Genomic DNA, 24731 nt, shown 5'->3' on the forward strand with positions numbered 1-24731 from the left:
CCACGTGCAGCCTGTCTTGCTCGTGGCGGGGTATAAGGGATTTATTCTCCTGTTGAGAAATTTATTATCAATAGTATTTTATCAAGATCATGTGGATCAATGAGATCTCATCATTCTGACATGGATGTATGATAAGTTGATTCATATACTGGCAGTTCATATCAGTTGGATCAAGGAACAAGATTACTGGGCAATACGGAAGTCAAATACTGAAATAGTCAAACAATCAGTAAACGTTATCCTTCCTGTATGGTTGTACATGCCACTCCTGTATGGTTGTACATGCCACATAAGCCAACAGAAGTTGCTTTTTGACTTTCTTCAAGTGGACTACATGTTCTCCATGCTCTGATGTCCACTTCCAGGCCCAGGCACTGTATGTACTGGTTTACTTCTTAAAGTGACCTATAGAAATTCCTCTTTTATTACAATGAATGCCACACTACGGTGTAGATACTAACACCGTTATCAAGCAAGTGATGAACACAAATGTGATGTTGGAAGGTTATCCACATGTACATTACCTTCCAACTTCACATTTCTGTACATCACTTGCTTGATAACGGTCATAGGATCTACATCAAAGTGTCACATTCACTGTATTAAGACATCCTATATACAAAGAGCTATCTCCCTTGTTCAAGTACTGGTTTGTGTCATTCTTGTGTAAACCAGCGTGACTGGACTGATAAATACTCAGCCTCTATTTAATTTAATGTTAATTCAATATTTCTGGAAAAAATGTGCATCACATCTATTGCTTATTGTGTATGCAAAATATCACATTGGAAACAAGTAACGTCTCAATTAAAACAAAACATACTACTCCACTTTTGATAAGGATACTTACATACTTCATACTATTACATCTACATACTGTAAATCTTGAAATTAACCCGAGCATGAATTAAATAAAAAAAATGTGAGTAGCCTTTGCTCGCATTATTAAACATCGCATTTATATCAACAATAAGACAGATTTACCAACTTAGACATATGCTGAAAACAACAACTATGTATTCCACATCACTGTTTATTGAGCATCCCTTGTAACAAGTATATAAACAATGTCATTTAGACACTCATTACATCCTTTGAAATTTTCACTGCTGGGGTCAAGACAAGCGTTCTACTCACTCATGTCATCACTGATCACACCAGACAGACGCCTTGAGAGGAGGGGATGTCACATTCATATTGAGTCGCATTTTTTACTCGGGGCCAGGAGTCGCATTCTTTTGGAGACACATTTATTTCACGATTTACAGTATTATGACACGGGGAGTCAAGAAAATAATTTAAAATATCCCTGTCAAAAGTTGAGTAGTACAGTATGATGACCCTCGTCTCACATTTTATGACAATATTTTGTCAATGTCAGAATAATTGACTGATGACATCCATCCTTACCCCCACTTAGGACAAAGACCAATGTTTTATCACCCCCAAAAAAGTTCAAAACAACACGAGTGGGTTTCTAGGTATCTGTTCATGTAAACCATCCAATCAAATCCAAAGTATTTTCCAAATTTGGCAAGAGTGACATTTCAATAGAAACCTATCAGCGATCACGGGATTCATGAACATTTTAGAAAATGGTATTATTGTTGTTAGCTGACAAGCACATAATAAAATATTCATTATGCTGTGTAGAATGTTTATTCTTGTACTCCATTACACACACTAACGCTGCACCTAAATTGGTGCAGGTTATGCTGGTCTGGTCCATAATTGATTATTTACTGACTGCAGTCACATAGTTGTAATATCACTGAGTGTGGTGCTAGACACACACACACACACACTTTGCCCTATCTTCAGGTTGACTAGGCCTATGTCGTATTTGTCATTGTGGAGTTAAAATGTTGGCCTGTGCACATATTGAGGTAAATACAAAGAAAAAGTTTGTCATTCTAATGTGTTAGTGTGTACAATGTCCATTTTGTATACCTAACAAAGAGTTGCCTCCCCTAATGTCAGAGTGGTGCTATTTGAAATGGGTTTACCAGAATTGTTTTGCAGTTATCATAACATTTTAACATGAGCCTTCTAAATAGAGACAATTCTATGCATGAAATATGAGAGAGGAAAAGAATTTCTGTGCACACACAAAAATCACATTAAAATAGAAATGCCATGGAGTTTTTAGATTCAAGCACGTACAAACACTTTGTTATATATACCCATGATGACCCAGCAAACCAGTCATTGTGCACATGGGACTGACTGAATCAATTCAAACAAAATGTAAATGTTCAAAGTGTTCTAACTTTCAAAAGCAGCATTATTAATGGCCAAACCTCATAAACGCTATGTCCTGTCTATATGATTTGTTTGTTGTTTAACGCTGCACTCAGCAATATTCCAGCTATAAATAATTGCGATTGGACCAGCCAATCCTGTGACTGACATCATGAGCATCGATCCACGCAATTGGGATAAGATGACATGCATCAACAAAGTCAGCGTGCCTGACCCTCGATCCCGTTTGTCGCCTCTCACGACAAGCATAGTCGCCATTTACGGCAGGCCTTGGTTGCTGAAGGCCTATTCTACCAAGATACAAGAGCTTAACGTCAGACAACAACATCAAGCTGTCATATTTTGCTGCCATGTCATTGAACTGCACGACTGGAAGGTAAAGACAACATCTGAGGTTCAGGTTACAGGACTGGAGGTTAGTCCTCTTCACAGATGAGTCAAGCTTTCATCTTGACAGTATCTTTCCTCACACCCTCCCATACCTTCATGTGTGGTCATAGGCTTCATTGGACAATATAACATCTCCACACTCCCTTGGCTTGCTGTTTCGCCAGATATGAGCCAATCAAACGTGTGAAAGTATACTTCATTTACGTTGACTTCCAAACCAACCACTGACGCAAGTGACAGCCTCCTTCAACCATCTAGTGTTATCACTGAGGTGCCACTGTCACGTTTGTGTCAGTGCTAATGGTGGTGATATCCAATACTGACTTGTGAACATACAATTGACACCATGCCACTTGCCGCCTCAGATGACATTAACAGAGGGAAGGTGTTGACATTGTCATGATGAATTCAACAAAATATTCTTGTTGGAAAATTGTTCTTTGTTTGTGATTTTATGTGATTTCCATTGACAGTTCAGTGATGCACAGGAACATTTTTCTGCTAGAATATCATACAATGACATGGCCAGTTTGTGAGTTGCATCCAGATGAACTTCCACAATAGCAACATGACTAGAACTGACTGCTAATTTGCCCAACCAAATCCAACTCCAAAATAGTACCCTGTCTTGTTTCCAATATGTCAAGTGAACCTGGAATATATTTGTAGGTTGATGAAAATGTTTGTTTGTTGTTTAACATCACACTCAGCAATATTCCTGCTTTATGTCGGCGGTCTGTAAGTAATCGAATCTGGACCAGACAATCCAGTAATTGACATAATGAGCATTGCTCTATGCAATTGGGATACGATGACATGCATCAACTAAGTCAGCGAGCCTGACCACTCTATCCTGTTAGTCGCCTCTTACAACAAGCATATTTGCCTCATGCGATAAGCATGAGTTGCTGAAGACGTATTCTAACCCAGATCTTCACAGGCTTCCAAAGGCAAGCATAATTATTTTTGTAAAGAAAGTAGGTTGCCAGAGGTGAAAATGATCATGCTGAAGCATCCCTGATCTTGTTTAAACATTAGGATGAGGGATGGATGCAGCAAACAAGCCCATTATCAACTTGGAGCTTATGGCAAGCCCTTTGTTGTCCTTATTCCAAAGTAGAATCCTAAATCCTTAAGGTATTTTTATATGTTGCATTTACCCACTGTTATAGGACAAACAACTTCTAATGTGTGCTGTCAAGAGTAATGGCAGCAAGACCTTTTTGCTCACTTAGTCTACAGATGGATATCATGGACTTGATTTCTATTCAAAGGACTTGAGTGCCCTGTCAGTGGATATAACAATCAGTTATTTACAACCTCACTCAGCAATATTCCAACTATATGACCATGACATCAGAAGGACTGTTCTATGGAATACTGGGCTACAGACAATGACATGCAAGCAACCATGGACTTGAATTAATGAGCGAGGAAATTGGGTCTTAGAGCTGCTTTAAACAGTATTCTAGTTGTATCACAGCGTGTCAGCTTGATGTGGGAGGAAAGCCCCAAGTGATGCCAGTCTTTGGTGTTTACCATTTGGTGAAACAGATGTTTCCACATTTTTAATAACATGAAAAATATCACTATCACAACATGTAAATGATTAGAAACTACATTTGTTTGAGATGGGAACAGTCAATGTTCATTTACAAAAGACTTCCTTTTGTTTAATCTACCATGCTCGTTGCCAATATTGTTCACAACACAATACATCACACTGATTGCAATTGATTGGAACTGGAAACTGTATTTTCCAATGTTTGATTGAATGTTTCTTTCATGGAAAACAAGCCAAGCATGAAGATTTATCAGTTAATCCTCATGGCTCCCTTCATGATAATGTCTATGCTTAGACTTGAGCTGTATTGATTCATCTTCCAACAATCTTTTGATAAGGGGCAAAAACATGGTCTTAATCTTCTTGCACAATGGGGTATCACCATGACACGGAGACAGCAGTGCCAGAGCAAATCCTTCAATAAGAGTCAGAAGCTTGTATCAAATAGTGCTGAGTCCCAGTGTTTAGTCGAGGTAGGTGTATATTTGTTCTTAGAGACGTTTGCAGAAAGGTTTTTCAATAGTCTTACAAATATCTGTTGTTAGAGAGTGTCATCAGATGTCAAGGCAGGCATTAATTTCTTTCTAGGTGTTACGTCCTATTTTAACATCTGATTCTGATGTTGATATAGACAGCTAACAAAAGCAGTTCACACTTGCAAACTGCATTTGCATATTTAATGGCTAGAGATGCCAAGATTATTGGATTGGTTATCACATCGGAAACACTGATGAAAAAAGAAATTACAAAATCAATTATCCTAAAGTGATGTTATCAAAGTATTGTTGATAGGCAGAGATATAAAACAATGAAACAAAATTTCTTTCAAACAAAAAGTAATGGAGTTGGTTATCTTTTCATGATAATTTAGTTTCAGAGCAAAATTTATACTCTTGAAGTTTGTTTACCCTTGGCTAGAAGGAAAAAACCCTTCAATTACAATTTAAATTCATTTCAACCTATTGGAAATATTGTACATTCTCAAAAAGAAATAACCTAATGAGCAAAGATAACATATTTCTTGGACATTTTGTGTTACGTATGAATCTGACCAGCTTATATGCTGAAGCACCAGTTGTGGGGAACGGTATCTCCCATAGTTTGGCATCACCCATAGTTCTGAATATAAAGTGAGTGAGTTGGGTTTAACGCCACTTTTAACAGTATTACAGTTATATCACAGTGTATCAGCTTAATGTGGGAGGAAAGCCCGAAGTGATGCAGGTCTCGGACGTTTACCACTTTTGTGAAACCCCCAAGCACAGGTATGGTGCTGACAAACCTAGAAACATAATCGGGGCGAACCGGGATTCGAACCCACAATCACATGTTTCTGGCGTCCCCAAGGAACGCAACTCTACACAGCGAATCGGGGCGCCTTAGACAACGGGGCCTCCCCCCCACCCTGAATATGAAGACTGGCTTCTGCTGGTCCTTATATATGACATTCTCTAGACAAGCTAAGAATTAAAAAACCTAACACGTTAATGTATCCATACACTATGTATGTAAAAGTTATAAATTCATCCATATTCATTGCGAACTGATTTACCAATCCCAAACAGCACGAGACTGTTACGTTTCACCTCAGTCTGTCAGCTTCCAGTCAATGATGATTTTATACCTAGCCTCTGTGGACAAGCTCATTCTTATTTTTGTAACCCGTCAGTGTCAACCCCAGGCCTGTTCTCACTGTTGTTCTCACTGCACATGTGACCAGACACAAGTTCATAAAATCAATATTACTTCCATTCCTTTCCTTTGTTTGTTGTTTAACGCCGCACTAAGCAATATTCCAGCTATATGATGGTGGTCTGTAAATAATTAAGTCTGGACCAGACAATCCAGTGACTGACATCATGAGCATCGATCCATGCAATTAGGATGACATATATCAACCAAGTGAGTGAATCTGACCACCTGATTGTGTTAGTCGCCTTTTACGGCAGGCATGGGTTGCTGAAGACCTATTCTACCTGGATCTTCACGGGTCCAATATTACTTCCAAGAGCAGGAAAACATGGAATATATTTATCTATCCCTCACTGATTTATAAATATGCTTCTTTCAAGGAGAAAGAAATGGCATATGACTTGTGTCTAACCTCTCTGTCCATTAGGGCTGTTACGATTAACTCGCGTATTCAGTAAATCGAACCGTATCCATTCATAAATTGAATTTGTTATTCGTGGCCACTAGAATATTTATGAATATGCAATCATGTGCATTAACATACCCTGTACCTAGAAATGTCCATAAGAACATTTTATATTATATGCATAGATTTCTTCAAAAACAACACTCTTATGATATTTAATTTGACAGTATTGTGGTCACTGGTCATTGTCGCATTTGAGCAGATACTAGTACCTGGATAAAGGCAGTATATGAATGTTTAATATCTTAATAATTAACAAACCATGCTAAAAACTTTATGTTTATTGTTTCACTGAATATAACAAATAATACATCAACTGCTGACTTGATATTGTATTCGTGAATTAATATTCGTATTTGTTACTCTATATTCGTGATAGGAATAGTATTCGCCTCATAGTGTATTCATTGCAGCCCTACACTTCAAACTCCCTTACTACTCACTGAGAACCTAGACTTGCTAATTGTTGAGCACATAGGTCAACAATACAAGTCGTAGCAGTATCATGATGGGTCTATATCTGGTCTTATGGATCCCTCATGAGGTTTTATACCACTTACCTCCGGCTTGAGGTATGAAACCTGATGAGGGACGCATAAAACCACATATACCCTGAGTGATACTGCTACAGTGAATTTATCTTGCCGAAATGCTTCTATCTGCCACTGATAAAGAATTAAAAAAAACTGAAAACAGATAGTAAACAGCTGTTTGATTGACCTGATATAGCTTTAGCAGTGACTTTCATTGGCTTGTAAACAAAGTGCAACCTTTTGCTTTGTAGCAGACTGCAAGAGATTTATTGTCCCGCTCGCAAATCCATGTGCAACTTATTTTCATTTTGGAAGGGTATAAGGGATTTACTGTCTTGCTCAGGAATATATTTCCATCCCAGGCGGGATACATAGTAATTTATCATCCAAAACTGGCTCCCACAGGAGATATTGATTGGATGAGATCACTGTAGATATCGCTGCAATGAAATTACATCACAATGCTTTGCAGACCATTGTGACATCACTGGTTTCCATGACGTCACAATCAAATGACATCACTAATGGCTCTGCTACTGAAGCTGTTAGCAGTACTTTTTACACTGAAGACACTGCTAATGATTGTCTACAAATTGAAAAAGTTTGAAGAATGATGATGGATGATAAATAAAATCTCACCCTTGTGTCTTTTGATATCAAATATATCAACACTCGTTGATAAAAGTGGCAAAAATCCTCGGCAAGCCTAGAAATGTTTCCACATTTATCAACTCGTGTTGATATATTTGATATCAAAAGACACGAGGGTGAGATTCTCTATTTAACAAGATCATGTGAACCAATAACATCTCAACATTCTGACATGGAGGTAAGATAGAGCACCATGGTGACTTGGGACACCTAAAACTAACCATTCCTTTTGCTGACATAGATTGCATGTTTGACATCCAGGGTTGGGGCTCCTAAACATGTACAACAATTATAGCACATCCACTGACACGAATCATGTCTTACCATTTGACTAAATTGTGAAGATGCAGTGACACCATATGTTTGCCATTTCAGACAAAACATGGATAAACAACCTACCCACAGTTAAAGAGGCTTCAAGGCAGGCAGATCCTACCAATTGTTCTGAAGTGAAAAACTAATCTGTCTGGACACGACCACAGATGAAAGAAAGCCCTATGTCATGAATCTGACAACATTTGATGCGAGTGATCTCACAGAAACAGAGAGAAGTAGGGTGGAGATCGGTCTGCTCTCTGTCCTCATATTCTTAATAATCCTCATCGCCATCACCGGCAACTTGGCTGTCATATTTGCCATCTATACGAGTCACAGACTTCAGGAGGAGATTTCCAACATGTTCATCGTCAACCTAAGCATCACAGACCTCACCTCTGCTGTGGTCGTCTTGGGCTCCGCTCTGGTTGCCATGAGTACAGACCGTTGGCCAATGGGGCAGGCATGGTGTGACATTGTGTGTTACGTCAACTACTGCATGATCATCGTGTCCATGCTCAACCTGTGCTTCATCAGCGTGGACCGCTACATCGCAATAGTGCACTCGCTGCATTATAATTCACTCATGACCAGACGCAAAGTCTTCCTTATGATTGCATACTCGTGGTTTCAAGGATCAATGTTTGGTTGCGTCCCAGTGATCTTCCGCTGGGTCAAATATGATTACTGGGAAGCAATATGTGCAATTCAGTGGCACAACCAACGGGAGAAAGCTCTGTACTACGTCATCATCGCTTTTATCATGTGTTTCTTGGTACCTGGGCTCATACTGATCATTTGCTATTGTCAAATCCTCAAAACTATCAAAACAAAACAACAAGCGATCACTCGAGTCTCTGACAGTCCAAGTGTCAGGGTCAAGTACAGCACAAGCTCCAAAGCCATGTATGGTTTGCTGGTCGTCGTAGTGGCCTACTTCGTCTGCATGACGCCGTTCAGTGTCACGAAACTATACAAGGTAGCAGCAGATGAAGACAATGTGCTGCCAGGCTATGTCAACCTCTCAGCAAGTCTAACTGGCTACTTATCCAGTGCAGTAAATCCGCTAATCTATGGGATATTCAGAAAGGATTTTCGTAAAGCTTTTAAGTTGGTGTTGAAAAAAATACTTGCTGAAAGAGCAGTTGCCCCTGCAAACCAAGATATAGATTTGATGGAGTCCACCTAAAAACTATCTGTACAAACCTTTGAACATATGTGCTTCAACCATGCCAGGTTAATCTGCCTGCTATTAATCAGAGATTGACAGATTCCACATACAGTTTGTTTACGTAATATATCGTCAACTTGGTATCAGACATACAATCCAACATTTAGGAAAGATCTATTCGGTTTGCTTATTAGTATCTGTAGTGATAAGATGGGAAGTTGGAGGTTGTAATTAACAGATTAAAGGTGCTTATACACAGGGAAGAACTACTTCTTCAATGAAATGTGTGAACAATTTTTGAGCACTTATTTTTGTAATACTTGTACATATCCGCAAAACTATTCGAATAAAATTACCTGAATAGTCCCTTTAACTGTTCACTTATTAAAACCTTCAAAGAATGTCAATGCAGGAAGGGAAGAGAAGATTTGTCCTTTCAGACAACACTGTTCACCTTTCCTATAAATGCCACCAGAACCGTAATCATGTTATCACTTGGGACATGATATTTTTATTTAACAATCAATGCTTTGACAAAAAGAACTTGTAAGCCAAGTAATTAAAACAAGGAGACTTAATGCTCAACATGGACATACATTCGAACCTATTTAGTATTATCTAAAACCTAGGGGGATTGGTTGTAACTTTAAATATCGGGACACTGAGTGAGTGAGTGAGTGAGTGAGTGAGTGAGTGAGTGAGTGAGTGAGTGAGTGAGTGGGTGAGTGGGTGAGTGAGTGAGTGAGATTTTGCACTGCTTTTAGCAAAATCAGTTGGAGGGGGGGTATGCAAAGATATATTGAAACGTAATCTCGCCACCGCTTTGCAATGTAGCTTATTCTGAGGGACAATGAAATTCCTTGTGATCTCTGTTGATGTCATTTCACATTCTACAGCCTGTATCATGCTGTATTTCTTCTGCACGATTTTTTGCACATCCCAAAACTCTTAATGTGCCAAATGCCAACTTGAGGTAAAAGTACAATATTCTACAGTCAAGGTTGGTTCAAGATAGTGCTAAGTATTTTTATCTCAAATTTGAGATCAATGGTCAAATTTATATGTGCGGCGATTGGGACCAGAGAATGGGTTCAAGATATCGATACATTTCAGATAATGAGGTTCAAATGTACATTTATGTATAACATGTAAAAAGACACATTTTGTCCTCACCTCTCCCTTGTCAATTTTGAGGCCTTGCCCTTTATATCCATACATGGCCTTGACCTGAGGAATTTTCCGAGTCTCCACAACGTCCTGCAGAACTTCCTTCTGTCTCACTTCCTCCACCTCAATCTCTCGGGGCACCTCCACAACTTCTTCCTCCTCCTCTTCCTCGGGCTCATGCTCTCCGTTCTCGGCTGGTCGGAACTTCTCTGGGGAGATCTGATACAAAGAGAAGAAACCCATTTATAAGGTAGTCTACTAAATATTGCCTCTTGAGAGAGTGAGTACATTTAATGCAGCTTCACGCAATATTCAGGGCGGTCGGGTAGCCTACTGGTTAAAGCGTTCACTCGGGTTCGATTCCAGACAATGTGTGAAGCCCATTTCTGGTGACATTGCTGGAATATTGCTAAAGCGGCATAAAACCATACTCACTCACTCAATTACGCAATATTCCAGCAACACCAGGGCAGGAGGCACCAGAAATTGGCTTCACACTTTATACCCTCGAAGGGGATTGAACCTTGGCATTCGGCATGCCAAGCTCACACTTTAACTATTAGGCGACCCCATCGCCCCATTACTGCCTTAGTTCTTCACTATTATCAGAGACCCAGCATCTCATAGAGGAAATATTGATACGGTATAGGCTACAGTTTTTATTGGTGATCGGCAGCCATTTCTTATGGATTAATATGTAGGCTATCGATGTATTCAAATGCATGTTATTTGTGTGAAAAGGCTTAATATGTTTAAAAGAGGTTTCTGTTGCAAAAAGTAAACCTCTTTTGAACCAGTCAGAATCAAACATTCTTCAATGTCATGGTAAAATGTTGTTTAATGCAGCAGCCTCATCACAATGACTTGTAAATATTTACCATGACCTTGAAACTGCCATCAGACAGTTGCTATTACTTATGTAACATTCCATGGATAAGGTATGGGCATGACATTAGAAGCTGCAACTGCTCAGAAATTGAAAGTTATGGATAGGATTTGCCTCACAACTATTAGCTGTGTTGGCAGTGAAGAGGATGTCTATTGAAAAATATAAGGATTTTATAGAGTGATTACAGCCCAAACAGGAAGTTATGGCTATGATGCAACAGAGGTAAGCAAAGCAATTATTGCCAGTCAAAGAAATAGAAAGTATTGACTTACATTATGCTCACTGGCAGCTTTGGTCATGAGTATAGCAAGATCTTCAAGACGCTGAATCTCTCCATTGAAAGCCTTGATATCTTTCTCCAGACGATTATGACGAGACAGCAGAGCCTGTGGAAATAAGACATTGTCAACATGAACTATTTTAATCTGGAACAATTTCCAAGCCAGTATAATAGCTAGGAGAAGTAACAGAAGGGGCCATATTCTCAGCTGTGCACTGGCTTCATCCTTACCAAAGGTACTGGTAATGTAAAGGGCCATATTATCACCTATGCACTGGCTTCATCCTTACCAAAGGTACTGGTAATGTAAAGGGTCATATTCTCAGCTGTGCACTGGCTTCATCCTTACCAAAGGTACTGGTAATGTAAAGGGCTATATTATCGCCTATGCACTGGCTTCATCCTTACCAAAGGTACTGGTAATGTAAAGGGCTATATTATCGCCTATGCACTGGCTTCATCCTTACCAAAGGTACTGGTAATGTAAAGGGCTATATTATCACCTATGCACTGGCTTCATCCTTACCAAAGGTACTGGTAATGTAAAGGGCTATATTCTCACCTATGCACTGGTTTCATCCTTACCAAAGGTACTGGTAATGTAAAGGGCTATATTATCACCTATGCACTGGCTTCATCCTTACCAAAGGTACTGGTAATGTAAAGGGCTATATTCTCACCTGTGCATTGGTTTCATCATTAGCAAAGGTACTGGTAATGTTAAGGGCTATATTCTCACCTGTGCACTGGCTTCATCCTTGCCATGGTCATCACTACAAACAATCGGCATCTTCTCCCTCATCCAGGACTCCGCCTCATCAGCATCGGCGTAATACTGCTGTGCCTCGATGGCATCCTCCAGCCTTGTACGTCGGATGCGGGCCAGTTCTTGTAGCTGCTTCCACTTGTCCATGAGGCTCTTGATGCGAGACCCTATCTCCGACCGGGCTTTGTGGCCTCCATTCACTAGGTCCTGCCCCACAGCACAAATCTGCTCACAACGCCGCCATCTTCCTTGCATTTCTGCTTCCATTCCCTACAAGAGGAATGTGAGTAAGTGAGTGAGTGAGTAGAGCTAGACACATTGGCACAACAGTATCATGGCAACCTCTTACTTAACCAGGCTGCAGTCAACCCAAACAGAGGCCGATTGTAAGCAACAATCCAACCTCACAATGACACAAACTCAGATGCTCTCGTTCTGTTTGTCTTTGCTTGTTTGTTGTCTAATGCCACACTCAGCAATATTAAAGCCACATAGAGGTGGTCTGTAAATAACCAAGTCTGGACCAGACAATCAAGTGATTTACATCATGACCATTGATCTACACAATTCGGATACAATGACATGCATCATCCAAGACAGCAAGTCTGACCACCCAATCCTGTTAGTTGCCCATTACGACAAGCATAGTCGCCTTTTACGGCAAGCATGGGTTGCTGAAGACCTATTCTGATCCTTCATGGGTAATGGAACAGGTTGGTTGCCGGACCAATGCTAGCCAGGTTCTTCACAGAGTGTCTCATTATGAGCAACCATTCAGTTATTGTTCACACAAAGCAGCAATGAGCCACCTTAGCCCACCATGTAGCCACAATGCATGACAACACATGGGGCACCATTCGGGGAAAGATGAACCTCCTCCGACTATTGTTAATAAACTCCCTCCCGCCACAGATTCTTATTTAGGAGAGTTATCTCTGAAGATCGGACTCTCGGTAACAACCAATTGTTGCCTTACCTCATGTTTCTTGAGCAGCTTGAGTCCTGAAGTGAGGTCCTTGCCTGTGTTGGTAGATTTGGCTTCCTCGATGCGCTCTGCCACCCATCTCTCCTCCTCCTCTGAGTCCTGGAGGAACTGGTAGTAGGCCTTTGCCACCTCCAGACCCTTCCGGCGGACATCACTCACGTTCTGCACTCTGCAAACACACTTCCAGTCATCACCAGAGTCTTTTTACATGTTCCTAGGTGTGTCAGCACCATACCCATAGGGGTAAATGTCTAAGACCTGCATCACTTAGGGTTTTCCTTCCAAGTGACATGCTGTGATATAACTGGAATACTGTTCAAAGCGGCATCAAACCCAACTCACTCTCTCACTTGTAAGTGTAAAGTGTTAATGCTGCTTTTATTTTTTTTGATTGTTCGTTGTTTAATGCAACACTCAGCAAAATTCCAACTATATGACAGCTGTTAAAGCTGCTTTTAAGAAAGGGATACCTTGTAGATTAAGGACGAGAGTCGGAATTGTTTTTTCAGAAATAAAATACCAATATTCCATTAGAAAACAAAAACATTTTTACTTTTTGTACTCAGGAATCAAACCTAGGCATTCAATTGGATGAGGGGACACAGTGGCTACTGAACTACTGTGCCACTGTGGTATTTTCATCCAATAAACGGGGTGGTCAGGGAGCCTAGCGATTAAAGCGTTCGCTCGCCACACCGAAGACCCTGGTACGAATCCCGACATTGGTAAATTGTGTGAAGCCCATTTCTGGTGTCCCCTGATATTGCTGGAATATTGCTAAAAGCGGCATAAAACCATACTCACTCACTCATCCTATACACCTTATCATACTCAAATTAAATGACTTTTTGATTAAAAAACGAAACTAATTATGAAACTTGAATCAGCTTCTTTTTAAATAATTTAATAAATATGTCTGTGTCTTCAAGGACATGCCATCATGGGGATTACTTTAAGAAAATCTCCAATCAAAATACAATCATGTAGTCAGACGACATCATAGCTTGAAAAAGTTTACAAGCATTCCCAAAAAAATGGTCTTTGTTAACAAACCAAACATAAAAGCAGTTTTTGACGTTTGTTTGTTTGACACACCACTCAGCAATATTCCAGCTGTATAACGGCAACTTGAAAATATTTCAAGTCTGGACCAGACAATCGAGTGATTGATATTATAAGCACCAATCAATGCTGTCAGGGTACGATGACACGCAATAATCTGATTCTCAGTCTGATCACCTGATCCATTTAGTCGCCTCTTACAACAACATAGGTTGCTGGGGACAAATTCTAACCCAGAATCCCCAGGGGGGTAATTTGCAATGACTTAATGGGTAGATGTTTGTTTGTTGTTTAATGAAACTCTTCTCACTGAATATTGATGCTTGACGTCAATATCTTGACGTAAATAACAACACTTGTTTCGTGTCTTGTGTACACAGTCTAATCATCCCCAATCTTTAACTTCCTGACAAGCAATCACCTGATTGTTTACTAAATCTGGTCTTTGTGGTAAAGGCTTAATGTGCTCAAGGGAACACTCACTGAGTGTATTCTGTGAAACAAACAAACCTGTCTAGTTCCTGATTGAGTTTGCCTAATCGCTTATCTAAATGAGCAGCCTCTCTGCTGCCCTCATCTGCAAACTGTGTTGACCGTCGGTTCAACTTGCGGGCCCTCTTAGCAAGGGCCTGGAGCTGTGCTTCATGTAGACTGTGCTGCTGGAGAAAGTCTTCCGTGCCCTGCAGGTGCTTGCCGTAGTCGGAGACCTTCACCTTATTCTGAGGGGAAAGACGACATCAACTATGTCAGTAAAGCATCACAGAAAGGTCTTATGATACTTTGAATTACGAATACCAATCATGATTTGAGTTAACTGGGTGGTGCTCTGACAATGTAACCCACCTCATTAGGCAAAAAAAAATAATAATCGTCTTTGTTCACAAGGCACCGCCCCGCATAATAACAAAGTCTGCCTCACGTTTCGTTCTAATTCCCATTTTAAAAAACAAAAAACAAATCCTAATACTTAAAAACAAGGCGATACAATATAGCTTGCAGTAACTTCCCTTAACATGCGCACTGCTTTACTGTGCATCTCGTGTTATTGTCATGGCAGCAATAGGAGTTTGTGTGCTTATCTATGTAGGGCGGCCCTTTCCCAGGTTGATGATACATAACTGTTTATCTGATGACATACTAGTTTGAACAAGTAAAAAAAAATAAAAAATAAAAAATAAAAAACACCCCCCGGCCGATCGCTCTATATTTTCAAAAGTCATTGCCTGATAACCAGTTCATAGACATACTGACACAGGCCAGTGAAAATGTTATGGAGAGGCAATACAATATGATGGCCAACTTATTATGACTGACTCCTTTGTGGGGGAATATTATTGTGAATATCAACTCAGACAAAGGAACAATATCCCCAAATCATAGAAATCCTGAAACCAATACACACCTACATGAGTCACTAGCTGCTAGTTAGGGCTGCTCATTGAGAAGAAAAGCTGTATCTCTACAATCTTAAGAATGTTCCCACAATCTGGGACACTTGAAGGAAAACACAGTTTCATATCACAGTGTCTGCTGGCATTAAAGCAAAAAATAATGCATGTTGCTGATGTTTGGTAAAATCCCTCAGAATGGGTCTGGTGCAGACAAATCACATCATTATCAGAGCAAATCTTGGATTCGAACCCATGACCAGCAGGTCCTGGCACAACAAAGGGATATAACTCTGCACTGGGCAACTTTAAGGTATTGTGTCTCACAATCAACCAGGCCATATACTGTGGCTGCCCAATCCTCATTGTAATCTTCTGTTGAGAAAAGCGAGGGATTCTGGGTAGCTGCTGTGCCTGGAATTGCGATAATAGTAAAGGAACTACGATAGACATCTTTTTCTGGCTTAACATCCGACTTACAGGAGTGTCATCCTGTGCAGTCATATCAGATCAATATAACATGATATCTTAAAGGCTTCACTAATGGCTGTATATCCCAATACTGATGCCCGCTCATTACAGCAACTGCTCTAAACTGGCTAGCTTGTCCATTAGGGATAATGAAGAATAAGAGCTTTACTAAAATCAATGACAAGAGCTCCAATTAATTAATTTGGTAATAAAATAATTTTCATTAAGCTTGACACAGTCTTCTTGTGCATAGATGACTCACCCGAGCAGGGTGTGCTTTGGGCGCGCTTATTTTTGTAGCTCTGTAGAAAATTTGTTCAAAATGCTAAGGTTTGATTTGTAAAGCTATTCGTCAGTTTTATCTTTTGTTTTGTTTGTTTGTTGTTAAACACTGCGCGCAGCAATATTCCAGCTATATGATGGCGGTCTGTAAATAATGGGAGTCTGGAACAGACGATCCAGTAATTGACATCATGAGCATCAATCCGTGCAATTGGGATACATGCAACAACCAAGTCATCGAGCCTGACCACTCGATCCTGATATTCGCCTCTTATTGCAAGCATGGGTTGCTGAAGACCTATTCTACCCTGGATCTTCACGAGGGTACTTTCATCTACAAAGATTGTGAGCGATGATGAACTTCTGCCAGATCTAAAGCAGATGGCCATAAAGTCTGGTTGCCATATTGTTAGTGAAATGAGGTTTAACATCGCGTTAAAGATTATTGCATAAGCTACGTGCATACACGTATGTGTGTGTGCGTGTGCGTGCATGTATGCATCTGTTTGTACTAGTCCAGACAAAATTCAGATCTTATAGTGCTGGGGACACCATGAGACACCACGAGACACCACGCCACAGTTTAATATGTATACCCCACACAGACACAGCAGACTGACTCTGAGCTGACAAGTCCTTGGTTTAGCGCCAGGCAGGGTAACAACAAGTACAATCTTTTGTATGACGCTGCTGGGGATTGAAAATGAACTTCCAATCTCTGGGCAGACGCTCTACCACTAGACCATGGAAGCGGTGAAATTGTGAAATTGGACACAGCTTTGTATTAGCTCATACTGACACAGGACAAAACGTGAAGGTCACTGGCATCAAAACAGAGGTGGAATACATGGGAGTAACTATTTATCTTCCCTCTTTTTCCATAGTGAGTTTTTATTCAGCTATAAACCACACATCCATATAAAATAATACAAGAGTCATCAGAAAGATGACATATCCCCCCAGCAGCTGTCTGTAAAGTAACCACTAGTAAATGTGCAATTCTGTATGTAATGAGTCAACAGTTGAATGTTCTTTAAGAAGCATACACTGTTTACCCACTGAATGGTTTTCGAATTCTGGCCCGGAAACGAACCCATTCCCCAATGCAGTCTAGGTCCAACTTCTTTCCATAAAAATTGTAAAAAATAAACCTTCATAAAAAAAAATGTCAAAAGGCACCACTTCGATATGTGCCTGATAGCTTTGCCAAGTTTCAATCACATACACTGAATGGTTTTCGAAATCTGCCCCGGAAACGAACCCCATCCCCAATTAGGTCTATGTCCAACTTCATTCAATAAAAAATTAAAAAAATAAAAATTAGAAAAATCCCAAAATATCAAAAGGCACCACTTCAGTATGGGCCTGATAGATTTGCCAAGTTTCGATCACATACACTGAATGGTTTTCGAATTCTGCCCCGGAAACGAACCTCATCCCCAATTGAGTCTATGTCCAACTTCATTCCATAAAAATTACAAAAAATTAAAATTAGAAAAATCCCAAAATATCAAAAGGCACCAGTTCAGTATGGGCCTGATAGATTTGCCAAGTTTGGATCAAATACACTGAATGGTTTTGGAATTCTGCCCCGGAAAAGGGAAATGATTACGGATGGACAGACGGACAGACAGACAGACAGACGGACAGACTGGCTGATCGCTATATCCCCCCGCATTATATGCCGGGGGGATAAAAACAAACACAAACTTGTAAACTTAGTAAAGAAACCTGTATTGATTGACCGCACAAAATAATGCAAAATAAAATATTAAATGAAAATTAAAAACTGCTTTAGTAGAAAACTAGGAAGCTGGGCTGGCAGTAGACTCATTACCAGATAGTGCACTTATGTGAATCTGTTGATGATGGATTAAATTCCCCAAGCTGTTGTATCCCTGCCACACTTTTCCTGTAACAGGTAATCTGGCCCCAATTTTCCTGACTGCGAGATAACAGACTGACATACAACACCTGTAGTCTGTGTCAGGTACCAGGTAATCAGTGGGTCTCAATGGGCCTCAAGTCATCAGGGGAGGAAGACTATCATTATTTATATTTCTATAGATCCATTGTCTTTGGTACATACTTATCAAATGTGAGATATGTGCTGTAATCATCACATCAACATTACAGGCTTAAATTATCATTGGGTTCTGACACTGTTAGCAATAGAAAGTCATCCATGTAACAGACAAATGCTGGTCGTTTTACACAGCACATGGCCCACTTATCTTGGAAACCCAACATAGTTTATTACATGAAAGTGCCAATGGCATCTTCTTCCTTCATTTTTGCAGCTGATAAACATGCATGATGAGACATAGCTTTACAATTTCAGCTTTAGAAATTGGCACTAGTCCTGTAGTCCTTGCCAAACTGTCCAATAGTGAAGGTATCATAAGGACTAGCAGAAATTTGCCATTTTAAAGGGTTTTGCTATATGTTATCATTATCAGGACTAGTTGACTAAAAATGTTATAAAAATGGAAATAACTGAGTCTAGACAAGGGTATAATGAAACACAAGCTGTTACATAACCTCACTACCAATACCCCATTTTAGTTGTCTTATGACGAACATGAATTACTAGGGACCTTTTGTTAATCCCACCGGGGTTAACCAGTGTTGAGATGAGTGAGCGACTGACCTCGACTTCCTTGAGTTCTTCCTGTATGCTCTCAATCTCGCGGAAGATGGACATCATGTTGTTGTAGCCGGACAGTGTCCTCTTGCGGCCATCCAGTTGGTCAAGGAGACGTTTCCATCGCAGCATGATCTCGGAGTCCCTAGAGGAGCATGGACACACATTATACACACATCCATGGCGAGACAATGAATAGCTACTCAAATCCTAAGTCCTTAACCTGTTAAAATCATTTGATAATGAAAATACAAACTTTTACAGATTTCTTCCACATTATTCTTCTTTGATTTTTCTTCTAAATATGTATTGTTGGGTGACTGATGAAACCAAATTGATGCAATAACATTATTAACTGCTGCTCACCATATACACACAGTCAAGTAGACAATTTGAAAAGTGAACTCCTAAACCTCTAATTAATTGTATACACATGAGATAGTGTTTGTTTGTTCGATTGTGTAATGTCACAGCAATGTTCCAGCTATATGACAGACGTCTGTAAATAATCTGGTCCCGTTAGTCGCCTCTTGCAACAAGCATGGACTGCAGAAGACGAACTCGCATCTTCATGAGGACGTGAGAATGAAATGGATAGTGACAAATCTAGGTCATAAAACATAAGATAATCAAGAGTTTGCCACTAACGTGGTTATATCCCCCGCCCCTGTTGCAGAATTTATGACATAATTAAATCTAAACAAACCCTAACCTTTTTTAACCGAGGTGCAACTTGTCATGGAAATTGTAAAAAAATAGCAAAAAGCACCAGTTGAGCATGTACCTGACAAACCTGCAAAGTTTGATGAAAAAATATTCAACGGTTTATGAGTTATGCTCCGGAAACGAACCCTACCCTAACAGAACCTAAGTCCATCTTGTTGCCATGGAAACGTAAAAAATAAAAATGTCTAAAATTTCTAAATAGCAAAAGGCACCAGTTCAGCATGTACCTGACAGATCTGCAAAGTTTGATGAAAAATAATTGAACGGTGTATGAGTTATGCTCCGGAAAAGAAACGTGATGGACGGACGGACGGACGGGGCCCGTTTCTATATCCCCCGCCAACTTTTTTGGGTGGGGGATAATAAAACTTACACAGCACCAAGTATTTCCCATTGAACATTTCGAAAAAGAGAAATATATTCCAGAAGACGTCTAGCAGCATCCTAACCATATGATGAGTGAAACAGAGCACTTTTATGAAGTGTTGACTCAAAGCTAAGCTAGCATCAAGAAAAGAAACAACCAAATTTAACTTACCTGTTTTTCACAGCATCTTTGGCATGGTAATTTCCCTGAACAAGTTCCTTAGCAAGACTATTAAGAGCTCGGAATCTGTCTTTCTGTAATTTGAGAAGAAGAAAAACTAAAACATTTATCTCACCATGATTCCATGTGGTCAAAAGCTGCATGAAGGTAATATTTAAATCAAAAGGCTGTAGAAGCAGTGAGCTGGACCTGGAAGTCTGATTAAATAACATGCATATGTGAACTTAAAGTATTCAGCACTCATGTGTCACTGAGCAAAATTGGGGCAGATGTAGAAGGGGGACAACTCTGCTCACCCTAGCTAGGATCTCAGCACTAATTGCTTCGTGTTTCTTGACGGCAGCCTCAGTCTGAGCAGCGTTGCTACACTCAATGTGTTCCTCCAGAATCTGCTCCATGTCATTTAACCATGACTCACGAATAGCAGCCTGTGGAAACAAACATGAAGTCACACATCAATACATTCAGTTTGGGAATACTAAGTCAATATTTAGTGTCTGCCCTTTGAGAAGAGGCAACTTAATTTGAAGGCCTTATTCCTATTAAATGATACTGAATTTTTTAATGTTTATTCCATGAAATAGCTTTACATTAGCATACACACACTATACTAAGAACACTACTGACTTGATCAGCAATGTTGATGAGACAGGAAACCTCACCTTTCTGGCAAATCTCCTTGCAAGTTGTTCCAGTCTCTCTTGTCTGGGGAGAAGAATACACAACACATCAAACAATCATTTGAAAGAAGCCAAATGTCCTCATGAAACGTCCAGGCGTATACTTCTTTCAGACTTTCTTTACCCCTGGTGTTTAATCGCCACAATAATAATGGGGAGAATTCTGTGCACAAAAACTATCTGGCAGATGAACATCACATTGTACCCATGAAAGGAATTCAACCGAGTCGTTCTGTGACAGCCCCCTACCAACCTGATAAGTTCATCTCTGAGTGCGACCTCTCTCCCGTGTTCTGCCTTCTCCAGCTGCAACCAGGCTGTCTCTATGTCGTGGATCATTTGACCCTCTGGTGGGGTGTACATCTTCTGGCCATTGGCCTTCAGGCGAGCTTGGATGTTGAAATACTGCACCTCAATGTTCCCTCGCTCACGGTATCTAGACGGAAGGAAAAAATTAGAAACTTTAATAACCAAAGTATATGACATTTGATAAAGACAAAATAAAGGATAGCACTGTACATTACTCTCTAGCTCTATATACTACTGAAGATCTCTTAAGGACACTATCATATCTACCGGACATATTACTGTGGTTCTATTGAATAATTTACCATGGTTATATTGGATATATTAATCTAGCTCTATTGAGTAAATTACCACGGATTTCTTTTACCAACCATATTGATATTCAGTGGAGTGGCAGGGATTTTATTGAAAAGAAATAAATTGTCCCTGAAAATTCATAAAAAGAAAGAATTATGCATTTCTACTGGGTACATCACTGTGGCTCCATTGAAAATATATCCCTGGGTTCTGTTGGATATACCACTGTGGCTCCATTGAATATACCCAAAGAATGTTTTGAGTAAGGAAATCCTGCTACAACTAAACCAACAGTGGTATGTACAAAGGCTGCACCATCTTGAGGCTTACTTTGGTGGTTTCTCGATTGTCATGTACTCCTTAAACTTGATAAGTTCCTTCTGGATGCCCTCCAGAGAGTTGGGCAGACTGCGGCTATTGAGCTCCATCATCTTACGGTGGATCCACTCCAGCAGGTTGGACGTCAACCCTTCATATTCATTCTCCATTTTGTCCAGGTCACACATCATTCCCACAATCTGACAATGAACATAAACTTACATCAAACAAACTGACAGTGGACATGGGACAACGTCCCCCAAGACAGAGTGAACAAAGAAATAACTATGAAACTCAGACTTCAAGTCCTGTTTGTGAAAGGCTCATTTCAGAAAATTGCATCGTTTTTGTTCAAATGCCTCATACATGCATCTGTGATTTTCATCACAAGTACGACAAAGGATAATTTATTCATGTATCTAACAGCTAACCTATTTCATTAATCCATTTTAATATCAATAATTTAAAAAATATTTCACTATTTATCACATTATGGGTTAGTTTAAGGGCAGGATAAAGCCAACAGATACAAACGTCGTTTATGGACAAATATAAGGTAGGTTCTGTGTTCAGTGCTTACAAACAAACATGGCATCACACTTGTCAGGTGTCTGTTAACAATTAAATCAGATTTGACCATCAGGATCAGGACAATTTACTGGGATAAAAGATCACATTTCAATTAAGAAGTCACTGATGGTTCAGATCAATGGGACAGATTGTGAAGGACAACTTGGACACATAGTTTAACTAAGTGAGAGAGTGAGTGAGTATGGTTTTACGCCGCTTTTAGCAATATTCCAGCAATATCATGGCGGGGGACACCAGAAATGGGTTTCACACAATGTGCCCATGTCGGACATCGAACCCGGGTCTTCGGCCTGACGATCGAACGCTTTAACCACTAAGTTCATTGAAGTATGTTGTTATTTTCTAAAACATGTTCATTTTCATTATCAAAATAATTGTCTGAGATACCTAAAATCTGTCCAAAAAAACAAGATCACTTGTGACAATGTCACGTAATATATTTATGCGCACATTCCAGGGAAACTTGCATTTGTGAGAGATGAAAATATTTGTTTCAACGATAGAATATGATAACAACATTATATGAGAAAAAGCTTGTCACACTGTTTGGGAAGGGTAAATATTTTGGATTACAGTTTTAGTAAAGTACAAATTCTAGTACTTTTGGTTGGAGTCCCATTCGGAAATAACCTGTGTTTGGAATTATCACCTACGAAGACTGGCTAAATACAGTGCTTATTCCTAATACAGAATATTTACCATTCCAAAACACATGACACACATGTGATAACATCTTTTTATTTAGGGATATTTCATCATATAAAGAACAAAAAAACCAAACCATTTATTATTTTCAAAGCACATGTTACTGTTAATAATGGAGTGATGAAGGGTTGAAAACTATTTTCACATCATTTAATCTAATAGAGTAGAGTGTCAACGTTAAACACAAGATAACCGTGTTATCAGCTACATTCTGTCTTCTACACTGCAGGTGGACACCACATAGTAACACTGATTTACTTGGTGTAAACAAGAGATTTTACGACTGCTTCATGCAACTTCATACCCCAGTGTTCAATGCAACATCAGTGTGACACTGTTACTGTTAGCACCGGCTTCCTTCACAATGAGCAATATGAATACGCATTCAACTGTACGTTATCAAAGTTAAACAAAAATCTATGGTCCGTTTTTATTTCAGATCTTAATTTCGAACAACTATCCTGAATAGGTTTTCTGTACCTTTGCGATTCTCTTGCCTCCAGTGAGTTCGCTCTTCATCTTGGCAAAGTAGTGATAGTATGAAGCCACATAGGTGATGATGACTTTCTCATCTGGCTTGTTCACGTCAACATCTGTAAACATCAATAAACACATAATTCATGCTCCCAATGTAAAATTCCACATTAAAATAACATCAAAGTTGGCAAGGGGGTCAAAGATTTCCATTTAATAATAACATAAAAATTTCAAACAAGGCAAGCAAACAATTTACAGCAGGTGAGTCTTGGCGATACCATGCTTGACAATATGCCGCAATTTATTATGAGGCCATCCATGACACATCTATTTTCTTAAATACCCAAATCATTGATATTGAGGTTCTGTAATGTCAATAAGACAGAGATTCAATTTTCTTCGCTTCATCAAACCTTCCTGCATATTACATACAGAACATAAGAGAGCCGCTGCTCCAGCATCAGCATCAGCATCAGCATCAGCACCTACCTTCAGCATCCAATATCCTGCGGATCCCCAGCTCGCTGTCGGCGACGTTGAAGGCGTGGTTCAAGTTACCCAGGTTGTCCCCGGCTTCCAGTTTGTTGAAGTCAAACAAGTCAGGCCTGAGATAAATAACATAAGAATACAAACAGTCAAACCTCCTTAATTCCAGAAAACTATCCTGATCAACAGACAATGGGTCAGAGTATTTTCTTTTGTCTGTATGTTCCCAACAGTAATTGCACAGGAAGAAATGTGTCTACATGAACAGGGTCCTGCATGATCATTTTTAACTCAATAATAGCACAAAAACATCATTACATCATACTTGGGGAAAAAAGGACAAAATTTACCATTTTCCAAAGACTGAATAGATAAGAACGTTTTATTATTTTTATTATTCCTGCCTCACCTGTGAGCATGTATAAGGGCATTGAAACCCAGGCCATTTCTCCAGCTGTTGGTGAAGTTTGTGATCTTGACTCCAGGGTAGCTGAAAAAAGCATGGTCACAATAGTTTCAAATCAGCACATCCAAGGAGAGTGTAAATTGTGACTCTTCCTGTTGGGGGGATGCTGTACATAACTCATTGACAAAGCTATTGCTTTCACAATAATATCTAC

General features: G+C 39.7%; 2 protein-coding genes across 7 annotated transcripts in view; one reads left to right on the top strand and one right to left on the bottom strand.

Annotated features, from left to right (window-relative positions):
* LOC139442032 (spectrin beta chain, non-erythrocytic 5-like) overlaps positions 1-24731 on the bottom strand; it is a 154955-nt gene that overhangs the window by 60822 nt on the left and 69402 nt on the right. For all 6 annotated transcript variants that reach the window (XM_071222799.1, XM_071222797.1, XM_071222798.1 and 3 more), the window contains exons 6-19: positions 24521-24601; positions 24115-24230; positions 23629-23741; positions 21865-22052; positions 21185-21367; positions 20914-20956; positions 20548-20679; positions 20243-20325; positions 18985-19123; positions 14704-14912; positions 13123-13300; positions 12120-12416; positions 11373-11486; positions 10218-10430 (exon numbers count right to left, since the gene is read on the bottom strand). In XM_071222799.1, the coding sequence (XP_071078900.1) occupies positions 10218-10430; positions 11373-11486; positions 12120-12416; positions 13123-13300; positions 14704-14912; positions 18985-19123; positions 20243-20325; positions 20548-20679; positions 20914-20956; positions 21185-21367; positions 21865-22052; positions 23629-23741; positions 24115-24230; positions 24521-24601 (2089 nt within the window). The remainder of the gene's footprint in view (positions 1-10217; positions 10431-11372; positions 11487-12119; positions 12417-13122; positions 13301-14703; positions 14913-18984; positions 19124-20242; positions 20326-20547; positions 20680-20913; positions 20957-21184; positions 21368-21864; positions 22053-23628; positions 23742-24114; positions 24231-24520; positions 24602-24731) is intronic.
* Positions 294-9310, top strand: LOC139443090 (octopamine receptor beta-1R-like). The gene is made up of 2 exons (XM_071224021.1): positions 294-376; positions 7934-9310. Exon 2 carries the CDS (start codon positions 8061-8063, stop codon positions 9060-9062), a length of 1002 nt encoding a protein of 333 aa, XP_071080122.1. The 5' UTR covers positions 294-376; positions 7934-8060; the 3' UTR covers positions 9063-9310.

Source organism: Haliotis cracherodii, unplaced genomic scaffold (genome assembly GCF_022045235.1).
Source record: "Haliotis cracherodii isolate W230 unplaced genomic scaffold, xgHalCrac1.p SCAF_5, whole genome shotgun sequence".
Classification (NCBI taxonomy): Eukaryota; Metazoa; Mollusca; class Gastropoda; order Lepetellida; family Haliotidae; genus Haliotis; species Haliotis cracherodii.

Bases quoted from the DNA above. Each gene is read 5' to 3' on its own strand.
- LOC139443090 (XM_071224021.1), top strand. From the start codon at position 8,061: ATGAATCTGACAACATTTGATGCGAGTGATCTCACAGAAACAGAGAGA.